This window comes from Oncorhynchus gorbuscha, linkage group LG14 (genome assembly GCF_021184085.1).
Source record: "Oncorhynchus gorbuscha isolate QuinsamMale2020 ecotype Even-year linkage group LG14, OgorEven_v1.0, whole genome shotgun sequence".
NCBI lineage: Eukaryota > Metazoa > Chordata > Actinopteri > Salmoniformes > Salmonidae > Oncorhynchus > Oncorhynchus gorbuscha.
The window spans coordinates 47,736,899-47,749,911 of record NC_060186.1 but is presented as its reverse complement, the minus strand read 5'-3'; the positions used below and the strand labels follow the sequence as shown (position 1 = coordinate 47,749,911).

The following is a 13,013-nucleotide window of genomic DNA, read 5'->3' as shown; positions in this document are numbered from 1 at the left end:
TCACGCTATGGAAAGCCTTACCAACTCCCTGGCTGTTTTTGTCTCTCTGAGGTAGTTGATTTATAAGAGACAGTTGAGTAATGCTATACTGTTACCACGTTTGGATCTTGGTGACACGTGCAGTAACAGTCTGACAGAGCTGCAATACCTGAAAGAGAGAGACTTTGGGCCCTATTCAAAAGTAGTGCACTATGTAGGGAATAGGGTGCACTATTTAGGAAATAGTGTGCCATTTGGGACGCGAAACCCTTTATTTGAGCCCAGCAATCCGTACCTATTTTTGTCGGTAAAATTAGATTTATCATTGCATGAACAGCTGAATAATGATAACTAAATTATGAGTTCAGTTGTGACTTTGTCTCCACCACATAAACCTTGCAGCACACACCCCATGCGTAAGTACTTCAGCAGGTTATTAATACATGCATGGCAACACTTTATATTATACAATACATACATAGACACTATGTTTGCATGAATTATTAGAGAAGAATAGTGTACACGTGTACAGTTCGTGGAACAGTGATCTGCATGCAACATGGACAGTAATTGGAGGCTTATAGGTTCTTAGTGTCATTGTGACTCCTCATCCTTTCACATCCTTTCAGTCTTAACTTTTATACTCCGCAGGGTTCATTATATCACAAGAAGATATAGCGGCCTTATAATATGTTCCGGTTCTAACCGTATCAATTCTCAACTTATGCTTTCATCTGTGTTTCAGAGGATGTGAAGATCACATTTATTGTCAGGTATAGGGAGAAAAATTGTAATGTATATCATTGCTACAACACAATGTTCTCACACTTAAAAAACGACTCAATTATTGATCACAACAATGCCCCGCCCTTCCTTCTACAGTTTATGCAAACGGTTGATTTGAGAATTTATTCTTGGCTCAAAGCTACCTTATTGTTCCTAAATTTTCCAGCTGCAAAGTGGCAGCCGTTTAAAGTAAACATCTGAGGCTGTGTAGGTGGGTCTTTTTCACAATGCCAAAATACACAGGGAGACATTATTGATCCTGGCTGAGCCAATCAAATTGCTTCTCCTGAAACATGAAGGAGGAACGTACCAACCACATGATTTCCATACATATTGATGGCTGGATGTCTTCAGCTGTCACTAGAAGAATCCCTACATGTCTGGGCTAGCCCAAAGACCCATGGTGCAGGCACTGACCCAGTCATTAGTAAGGAAGACCTCTAAGGAACCGACACGCAGAGGCAGAACTCACAGGACACAAGCATATCTCAAGGGCTCTCCTTCAAACTACTGGAACTTGAATTATAAATGTTGACGGAAAGCAGAGCAACTGGCTCTATCCCCACTTGGAGTTGGTAAAATGTCAGATTCATTTGAAATCGTTGCATCAAGGCAGTGCTTTTGCGTACACAGTGCAGATAGTGTTTGATAGTTTGATTTCATCTCCAATCTCTATGAAATAACATGCTCAAAATTGAAAGCACAAGTCTTGTTGCTGCTTAACTTTAATATGAGCACATCGGTCAATGCATGTTATTTTTCCCTCCTCTGGTGACACTTGCGTCATTTGACGCTCCATTAGTCTCCGGTTGTGTCTGTCATTTTCCATTCTGACTTATGCTCTTCGTGTAATTAAATGAAAGATAAAAAAGTGAATTGTTTTTTTTTTGTATGTGGCTATGACAATTAGTCACACTAACCAGCCTGCCTTTATACACTGACAGATCACCGGACTGGTGGTTCCAATGGCCTATACAAGTAGCCTAGAACACAGTCTATGCTCTCTCTTTTATACATATGCCTCGAATGGAACCCTCCTGCCACATCCTTTCTGTTATCTCGGAATAGACATACATGCCAGATAGGAACATGCTTAATAAAGATACGTTTGCATATCGCTCTATTTGAACAGTTTAATTGGATTACTGCATATTTAGGATTTCCAGCATACTTCCCTATTTAAAAAAAAAAAACTTTTTCATATGAACTTAATTGTGACCCAAGGCATGTTTTAGCACTGGGGAAATTGGGTGGCATGATTACTGTTTCCTCAGTGCTTTGCATTTTTTAAAACAGAGACAGACTCCGACAGGAATGTGATTATACCAACAAACCAGTGTCAGGTGCAAATGGGTGTGAGCTGCCCCACAGCCCCAGTGAATTTTCAACACTTGAGATTTCCTATGGGACCACAATTCCATATTAGGGAACTATAAAAAGAACTGAATTACCTGCTAGACCAATCCAACCACCATTTGACAGGGCCTCGTGGCTTTTTCCTCATTGTCGCTATTAAACCTCTGGGTGGTGTGTTCCTCCAGGGCCTCACAGAAGTTCAGACTGCCCCCGCCCAGCCAAGCAGGATGCCAGGATCAGCCTGTAGCATGCTGCTGTGAAGGTGTTTCCCACTACTTACTAACACAGCCAGAGGTACATGGGAACAAGACAGAGCTGTATACAGAAGTAGTCCTTCACCCTCTTTACATCGCAGCAGTCTTCAGGTTGCTCTGGGTGAAAACCACATCATTCAGTCCTGCAGGGAAAGAAGCTTTAAAAGAAGTGGCGTGTCACTTCCTGCTGATGAGGACAGTCTGGTTGGTGGAGGTTTGGCTTTCACTGGGAGGGAACCAGAAAAGTAATGAATGTTTAATACTGTATAATAAACTATTGTGTCTGTGTCATTAAACCTGTAGTTACTCTTGTGAATTATTGGTCACAGGTGGTCATTTTTTCTCAGGCTCTATGATTTATTTTGGTTTTGGGGAGTGGGTCTAGCTACACGTTCACTTGCCTAATGATTTCACATTAATTTCCACTGATATCTCGACAACTAGGGGGGTCTTCAAACAGCCTGAATGGGAGCGGTAAGTGTCTGTCAGTTCACAGCTTGCAATAACACTTGGTTTTGCAGCAACAGCTGCATCTCTCCCTCCGGACAGTCCCTCATCATTGTTTCCCCATATGATGGGCGGTTGGACAGCCGTTTCAATCTGAATTAGCTTCAAGTGCAACTCTCACCCGCAATAATTTAAATATTAAACCTTTGAAAAACTAAGATTTCATCTGTCACATGTTGTATGGGTTATATGGGTTCCTGTGTAATAAGCAATCCACACCCCAGACCAAAGGATAGACTAGCTGCTGCTGATAGCTTTACTGGAAACCACTGAACACACGACTAATACAGTCGTATTCCCTTGTCCAGAGTGTCACTTCCACCTGACCACAGCATGGTGTAATAACAAGGAGCCAATTAGAGAGGGCCATGGTAACAGTAAGCAACAGATAATACAATAAACTATAGCTAATTCATCTCAGAAGCTTATAATGACCTGAAATCTGACCGAGCTTGACAATTCCGTGGCATGATACAGAATATAGATCTTCTATGATGTAGCAATGCCCAAGTGTTAATAATATCACAAAAAGACTGCACCGCGCCTTACACATAACTATTGTACAATGTAAATGTACAAACATATATTGATTGCTTACTCTTTGTATATATCCTCATGAATCTATTATCCAGTGATTCATGCCTTAGTTTGTCACGTGGGGATCAAGCAAAAGATGGAGAGTGGATTACCAGTAACCACAAATATTCAAACGCCTTTGACACAAATCCAAGTGGCAGAGTACTATCTACCTTTGACAGTCAGTGGTACAATAAAACAACACAAGCAACAGGTCTGAAACGAAGCCCCCCTGAGAACATGATATTTTCTCCTAATATTTCCTTCATTTTCCTTCTTCTTCTTGGAATCAAAAAAGGCACCATTTACATTGTTAAGTTGAGCTATAAATAATACCAAATGCTGTATAATGAAGTTAACTTTAATACATTTTCATTCTCTAATTATGCGGCATACAGAATAATGCCATGGTGGAACATGTATCAAGGGTAAAGAGGATTAACAGTCATTTGCATAATAAACAGGCCAAACAAAAGATTGATGTAAATAAACCTTGAAGTTAGTCCTTGTCTCCTACCACCCATTCATGATGTACATCGTTTATTAATCAATATTTGTGAGTCGTAATTATAGCAGTTTTTTACTTGGTATGAGGTAAATGGAGATTAATTAGTGACCTGAAACACATGCTGTATATGTAAAGGGCTAATGAGTTTCTCTTTCATGCTGCAATTTATCAGTGATTTGCCAAGTCATCTGAGCGACTGGAAATGAACTTTACACTTTTTAATTGTGTTTTGTGTTTATCTTGATTCTAGAGCGCTACTTAGAACCCCAGGATGCAGTTTGTTCAATCTTTAAGGCAGCAGTCTTTCATGCAGAAACACAACACAGCATAATGAGTCAAACTCTCCTCCTCCCAATGACCAGACTCAGTGGGACTCCTCCTATCTTAAAGGTGACCTTCTGAAGATGATGCACACAACTGTGTCCCACTGTCTCTACTCACTCTTCTCAGCAAATACAAAAAAAATACATGGCACTGTGGAGTTTAAAATGGAGGCTCCTGACTAGCATGTTACTCTGCGCTGCATTATATGTGCTGTTGTTTTTACAATCGAGGACCACTTTGGAAACAAGCGTTTTAATTCATCATTTCAAGTGATATCCTCTGGGTGCACATTGTACATTATATTGTATATGTTTGTTACCCCAAATAAATTGATTTCAATTCAATACATCACAACACAGAATCAAGCGGTGACATGGTAAACAATGGTGACAAGTTCTGAACACAACATTATTTACCCAGATGCCCCTTAAGTTTAGTGTATATATGTTGTTATTTCTGGTTAATGCACCACATGCTTTGATATAGAGTATATCCAGTGGTGTAAAGTATAAATACTTGAAAGTGCTACTTAAGTCGTTTTTTGGGGGTATCTGTCATTTACTTGACTATTTATATTTACTTTTACTTCACTACATTCCTAAAGAAAATAATTTACTTTTTACTCCATACATTTCCCCTGGCACCCAAAAGTACTTGTTACACTTTAAATGGTTAGCATGGCAGGAAAATGGTCTAATTCACTCACTTATGAAGAGAAGATGCTTCGTTTGTAAAAGATGTCTGAGTGTTGGAGGGTGCCCCTGGCTATCCGTACATTTTTTCTTTTAAATGGCGCCGTCTGGTTTGCTTAATATAAGGAATTTGAAATTATTTATACTTTTACTTTCGATACTTAAGTATATTTGAGCAATTACATTTACTTTTTTTATACTTAAGTAATATTTAAAACCAAATACTTTTAGACTTTTACTCAAGTAGTACTTTACTGGGTGACTTTCACTTTTACTTGAGCCATTTTCTATTAAGGTATGATAATTGTGTACTTTTTCCACCATTGAGTACATTACCTTTTCCAACCCTCATCCTCAAACCCTTTCTTCGAGAGATGAGAGACAAAGAGAGAGAAAGATTTCCCTCAGATTACACAGATTCGATAACAAAGCCAATTTTGATAAACTCCCATATCTACTGGGTGAAATACCACCGTGTGCCATCACAGCAGCACGATTTGTGACCTGTTGCCACAAGAAAAGGTCAACCAGTGAAGAACAAACAGCATTGTAAATACAACCCTTATTTATGTTTATTTATTTCCACCTTTGAACTTGAACTATTTGCAAATCCTTACAAGACATAATATTATATTTGAAATGTCTTTATTCTTTTTGAACTTATGTGAGTGTAATGTTTAATGTTACTTTTTTATTGTTTATTTCACTTTTGTTTATTATCTACTTCACATGCTTTGGCAATGTTAACATATGTTTCCCATGCCAATAAAGCCCTTAAATTAAAATTGAATTGAGGGAGAGAGAGAGCGAGACGGTGTCAAATAGGCCTATTGATATTTTTGTTCTAGGCTAAGGAAATGTATGCTGATAAAGAATTATGTGTTGTCTTGTACAGAAATAAAAGCTTTTTTACCATCATATTACCCAAAAGATGTCCAACTTGGTCAAAGAGGACTAGACTGTAACATTTCCTAAAATCTTACTTTATGCCTTATGTCTAAGAGCAGAATCTGCAAAGAATGTATTGGTCACAAAGCTTGCACATGATCTTTTTCTACGAGCCGTGAGTGGATAATCCCTCTATCAGTCTAGTTTAGTGACATCGGTTGTGTTACAGTCCCCGCCCAGCAGCTGCTGATGCTATTTGAGTGAGAGACGGCAGTTTCTTGTACATTAACCTAAAGTAGCAGGGGGTTTAGCGTCGTCAATGGGAAGCACACGCCACGGTGGAAAAGCGAATACTGTCTAGCTAACTTCATTTACAACATGGGTTCCACGTCGATTCCGTGTTTGTGGATTACATTTTGCATTCATTTATGTTGTTTTATGGACACTGGAAAAGCACAGAATGCGAAAGAAGGTATGTAAATAAAGTTTGATACCCTCTCATCATCCAGGCTACATCCCGAAAACTGATCGGCAATGGCGCGAAGTGATATCCAAATGCAGCGCACACCCTGACGTTCTGTTGCTTTTGCACGAACGATCATTCCTGTATTTGTGCAATCTGTCAAATGCAATATGTCATGACATTAGTTCAGTGACTTAGAGTGTTGTTACTCAGTAGATCGCAGTCTCCGTGCGCATTCACACGGCGTTTGTGTGACAAACGGTCCGTTGTAGGCTATCTTAGCAGGCTTTTACGCATGGCACCCAATCAAAAATAAGGCTCCGTACGGACGGACGATGGTTACATTTTAGTTTCAAGGCTACAAGTCTACATTTAGGAAGACTGTCATGCCACTCAGTGTCATATCATACATACATTATGACTAGGAATGAACTTCTATGATCGTTGGATAAGCTAATTACTATCGCATTAGACACCATAAATATGGTACACAGTAAACCTCCTTGTCATTACAGGAGTTAATGTTTGAAATACCTTAAATAAATCAGTTTTTCTACAAACTGGCTCAGAGCGCGCAAGGGAAGTATATATCACATACACAGAGCGATAGAAAGATCACTATGCACTTGAAATAAACCAAAGTATGTTATGTTCATCTTGCTAAAGAAATACGCGTATTAATAAATAAATACAATTGGAAGGAGAGAAATACGATTAAAATGGCACCAAGCTGTTGACCTTCACTTATACGGGGATTATTGTGTTCGTAAACACACTGTATTGATTTTGACATAGTCTACTGAAGTGTCCGTCTGAAGTTTGAAACTGGCTGTGTAAATTCTTTTTTTAAAGCAAATAGGGCTATAATATATGCTCGTATGTCTGATCAATATATTTAACAGATATTAAGATATTAAGCATATAATAACGCCGTTATCAAACATACTCTCTCACGGCCCTGCGTTCTATGGAGACAAATCGGCAGTGCGCTCTCAGGCTGTATTCCGTGAATGGTTCGGCGGTGACTACCCGCTAATAAACTATTGAATGCCTATACCCGATATATTTTACAAGTGACACTTTACACCAAATTCATGTCGCCGTTGGTTGACTACATCTGAACTGTTTTGGGATAATTTTCCTGTTGTTCGTACGCCTATCGCCAGGGCACAGCAAGGACTCATGCGTTGATTATTAATGTGCTAGATTTACGTATAGAGGCAGGTGTTCTCGTCTGACCTTATTGCACCAGCATGCATGCATACTTAAAAGACACAGATCGATTGTGATTTTTTTTGTTGCTATTTTACCTCATGTTATGTGGTTTGCAGGCTACATGGAACACAAAGTTGTCACACACAACACGTACTTTTTAGATAAATGAAGTTGTCCAAAGTCTTTATAGGAAGGAACATGTGTTTATCCAGTGTTTGGTGCTGCAATGTCTTGAATATATAGCAGTATTCTCATGCAGTGTCATTCAGGTGAAAGGTATTGCCATCAATGCCTGTCTGCTCAGCCTGTAAATGTTCATTTGAATTGCTTGCTGCAGAAAGTGGGTCATACGTCTGTCTACTCATCTAGCAGCAAAGTAGACTTTTCTAGATTATTAGTCATATTCAGCGAACAGACATTCAGAGATTTAATCGCTTGCTCTACCATTTTATTTCCTGTCGCTAGTGATTCTGTTGGATTCCAAGGCGCAGCAGACAGAGCTGGAGTGGATATCCTATCCTCCTAGTGGGGTAAGTGGGACGGACACTAACTAGCCTACACACTTCTGAGAACATTCACATAAAATACTTAAATCAACCCTATTATTTTCACCGTTATCACGCTCCATGTGGAAGTCCTTCCCCACCACAAGTAATAAATACATCTGACTACGAGTCATGAGAAAGTAAGTCATTATTATGAGATAGTATGTTATTATTAGGAGATAGTAAGTCATAATTACGAGATAGCACGTCATTATGAGATAGCATGTCATAATTATGAGATATGTAAATCATTATAATGATATGCATTTGGGAGATCTGTATTACATGAATCCAATGTGCACTTTGCATCAGGCCCTCCGCAACATTCAAGGACAACCTTACGTATGTCCTAAAGTCAATCACACGTTGTGTGTGTGTGTGTGTGTGTGTGTGTGTGTGTGTGTGTGTGTGTGTGTGTGTGTGTGTGTGTGTGTGTGTGTGTGTGTGTGTGTGTGTGTGTGTGTGTGTGTGTGTGTGTGTGTGTGTGTGTGTGTGTGTGTGTGTGTGTGTGTGTGTGTGTGTGTGTGTGTGTGTGTGTGTGAGAGAGAGTGATAGAGAGAGTTTGTGGTGATATTGTTCCATATTAATGTATTAAAATGTTTTTTTTTTAATGTGAGTTGGTGCCTCAATTAAAGAGGCAATCTGGGATTGGAACATCCATTTTTTCACTTTTAAATTATTAATATACTGTATAGCCATTTATTATTGAGGAATGTAACTTAGAAATGCATGAGCAACATTCTTACCCCACCAGAACCCCAAATATATGCTTATTTTACTCCATTGTTCGTAAACAATGTAATTGTAAACAAAACGGTACAGCTTCAAAACATGGTTAAACTATCATGGATGGTCGGTCCTTGCTTCCATATGTGAAAGTCCTTCAAAAAAAGTGGCAGGGAATAAGTTTTGTTTTTTGTTTAGGTTTGAATCCCAGATTGCCCCTTTAAAATCCAGACCTACTATCTCATAATTATGACTTACATATCTCAGAATTATGACTTATATATCTCAGAATTATGATTTATATATCTCATAATAATGACTTACTATCTAATAGTTATGACATACTATCTCATAACTCGTAGTCAGATTTCCTTTATTGGTGTCGGGAATGGGCTTTGTAGACCTACTAACGAGGAAAATCTAGGGCTAATTGGAATGGGAAATTTCAACACGGTCCAGTATAATTATATCTGGCTGACTCATTACCATGCATATGTGCCTCTCGGTAATTGACAGCCACGCTATCCAGAGGCAAGCCTTTTCAAATTTCCACAGTGTCGGACTGAGTTCGACAAAGACCATTTGGGTGGGATGTTTGTTTATGTTAATTGATGTCAGTAGTAGCAGTCCTGAAAATCTATTGGATGGGTGGCATTTAAGTGAAGGGATATTCATTTTGTTTTTGACGTAGCCCTAGGCCTCAAGTCAACTTTCCAAAATAGCTTGTCCCTAAATATTTTTTTACATTTTCATAAATAAAAACCTTTTAAAAAGGAAATACAAATTTAAGTAATGCGATTGGAAAGTCAGGTATGGAAGTAATCTCAATTGAGCCATCATTTGTTTTTATGCTTATCAGGTATACTTACAGTGCCTTCAGAAAGTATTCACGCCTCTTGACCTTTTCCACATGATGTTGTCTTATAGCCTGCATTTGAAATGGATTAAATTGAGATTTTGTGTCACTGGCCTACACACAATACCTCATAATGTTAAAGTGATGTTTTTAGACATTTTTACAAATGAATTACAAATGGAAAGCTGAAATGTCTTCAGTCCATAAGTATTCAACCCCTTTGTTATGGCAAGCCTAAATACGATCAGGAGTAAAAATATAGATGAATTAAAGTCACATTATAAGTTGCTTGGACTCACTCAATAAAAGTGTTTAACGTGATTTTTGAATGACTACATCATATCTGCACTCAAGACTTACAATTATCTGTAAGGTCCCTCAGTCGAGCACATTGAATATCCCTTTGAGCTTGGTGAAGTTATTAATTACACTTTGGATGGTGTATCAATACACCCAGTCACTACAAAGATACAGGTGCCCTTCCTAACTCAGTTGCCGGAGAGGAAGGAAACATGTATATTTTTTGGGGCAATAAGGCACTAAAGTAAAACTACAAATAATGTGGCAAAGAATTTAAATGTTTGTCCTGAATACAAAGTCTTTATGTTTGGGGCAAATCCAACGCAACACATCACTGAGTACCGCTATTCATATTTTCAAGCATGTGGGGGCTTCATCATGTTATGGGTATGCTTGTCATCGGCAAGGACTACCGAGTTTTTTTTAGGATAAAAATAAATGGAATAGAACTAAGCACAGGCAAAATCCTAGAGACACTGGGAGACAAATTCACCTTTCAGTGGGACAATATCCTAAAACCCAAGGCCAAATATACACTGGAGTTGCTTACCAAGGTGACATTGACTTTAATCAGCTTGAAAATATATGGCAAGACTTTAAAATGGCTGTCTAGCAGTGATCAACAACTAACTTGACAGAGCTTGAATAAAAAAAAATATATATATTGTACAATCCAGGTTTGGAAAGCTCTTAGAGACTTACCCAGAAAGACGTACAGCTGTAATCACTGCCAAAGGTGATTCTAACATGTATATGACTGTGAATACTTATGTGAATGAGTTATTTCTGTATTTCATTTTCAATACATTTGTAAACCTTTCTAAAAAAAAACACGTTTTCACTTTGTCATTATGGGAATTTGCGTGTAGATTTATTTTGTAACACAACAAAATGTGGACTAAGTCGAGAGGGTATGAATACTTTCTGAAGGCACTGTATTTTACTCTGTTAGTTTCTGTTAGTATTTCCTAATATTTCTTTGGGCCTGATTTCAGAACAACAGGGATACGTTTACGGGTTGTGTATAATAGTTGACAAATAGATTAAAAGCATGATGGATGACACATTTTTTTCAGAAAGTGCTCCAATAACAGGTCTTTTCTTTCCCTATGTACTTGGAATAACATTTTGCTGCACCACCTTTATGCACCTTTATTATTCATTTGTGCAGCTTCAACACTACTTCATTACCATGTATTACATACAAAGACGCAATACCACAGTAGGACATAAAAAACGTCCGTCATTTACATCGTCGGGTGTTGATTTCGTTGCAAAATATATATCGATGATGAGAGCCAATCAATATAAATTTACCAAACTTGTGCTCTGTTCTTTTCTTTTTTTTTTAGTGGGAAGAGATCAGCGGGTTGGATGAAAACTACACCCCCATTCGCACATACCAGGTTTGTCAGGTCATGGAGCCGAATCAGAACAACTGGCTTCGGACTAGCTGGATAGAGAAGGGCGATGCCCAGAGGATTTTTGTGGAACTGAAGTTCACCTTGAGGGATTGTAACAGTCTACCCGGTGTGGTGGGCACGTGCAAGGAGACATTCAACCTGTATTATCAGGAAACCGATTCGGAAGTCGGCAGGAATATACGAGAGAACCAGTACGTGAAAATTGACACAATCGCAGCAGACGAGAGCTTCACCCAGGGGGACCTGGGAGAGAGGAAGATGAAGCTGAATACAGAAGTGCGCATCATTGGGCCGCTGTCCAGACGAGGGTTTTACCTGGCCTTCCAGGATGTAGGGGCATGCATCGCTCTGGTCTCTGTCAAAGTTTATTACAAGAAGTGCTGGTCCATCATTGAGAACCTGGCCACTTTCCCAGACACAGTGACGGGGTCAGAGTTCTCCTCTCTGGTCGAGGTCGAGGGCACGTGTGTCAGTGACGCCGAGGAGGAGGCCGACAACTCTCCCAAGATGCACTGCAGCGCAGAGGGGGAATGGCTGGTGCCTATAGGGAAATGTATATGCAAAGCGGGATTTCATCAGAAGGGCGATGCATGTGAACGTGAGTACAGTTACAGTATAGTAACCTCGCTGTATATATTCTATCCATATTCAATTTTCATTTAGTGGCATAGATTTTTCCATCCTCTGAAAAAACGGCAGTTTGCAATATTGAGAAATATTACTGAACTCCAAACATTGTTTTAATTAGGGAAATATTAAACTTACTGGTAAGCAGAAAATGTGCCTCATTCAAATGTACATGTTTAGAATCGTTTCTCTCCCTTTGAATCATAATCGCACAGAATCACCCATGCCATGCCTAAACACCAGAAAGAAAATCTGTTGAGCATTTTAGTTTTTAATTATGCAAAACATGCAAATGACAAGTTAGGCCACATTGAATAGTTGTGGTGGCAAATAAAATTAAAGCAGCTGATTTGAAGGCAATAATAATGATGGATAAAGTATGGAGGCCCAGAAATCCTCAGTGTTATAATTGGAATCCATGTTAATTGTTTGATTAGCGGGCTCTTAATTTATATCCGTGGTTCTGTTGACACTGGGATTAAATGATAACTTGCACTTCAGTTTAGCTCAATACTCCTCTGCAAGAGCACTTACCTCTATGGATGGCTACTGGCCAAGGCAATCACTCGCAGAATACACAGGTCTGAAGGAAGTCCATCCAATATTTCAGTATCCCTCTGCCCAATCCAAACGACCCTGACAGAAAGGGAAACAAATAGCCGCCATACTGTGGCATGTAGGCCTCAGGATATTTACGAAGGGACCTAACAGGAAACGCAATTACAGTCAAGCTTGGCTGTGTTATTTGGTCCTAGCACCAAGCCTCTGCAATTAGCATTAAAATGCTTTATGTCTCTATAATTGCACAAAGGATTATTTTCAGTGGCCACCTGACTTGTAAAATAAAAAAATAACGTTGGATTAAAGGAGAACTACTTAGGTCACATAGCTTAAGTGCCCTGTCTTGTCAGCCAAACACCCCCCCCCCCCCCCCTCACAATGTCCATTAAAGCAGCTTATTACTGACAAGTAATAATTAAAGAGAAT

At 39.1% G+C, this 13,013-nt stretch overlaps 1 protein-coding gene across 8 annotated transcripts in view; it reads left to right on the top strand.

The window, feature by feature from the left end:
- Positions 1–6,171: 6,171 nt before the first annotated feature.
- Positions 6,172–13,013, top strand: part of LOC123994997 (ephrin type-A receptor 7) — a 74,570-nt gene continuing 67,728 nt past the window's right edge. For all 8 annotated transcript variants that reach the window (XM_046298188.1, XM_046298186.1, XM_046298183.1 and 5 more), the window contains exons 1-3: positions 6,172–6,342; positions 8,014–8,078; positions 11,328–11,997. In XM_046298188.1, the coding sequence (XP_046154144.1) occupies positions 6,249–6,342; positions 8,014–8,078; positions 11,328–11,997 (829 nt within the window). In that variant the 5' untranslated portion in view covers positions 6,172–6,248. The remainder of the gene's footprint in view (positions 6,343–8,013; positions 8,079–11,327; positions 11,998–13,013) is intronic.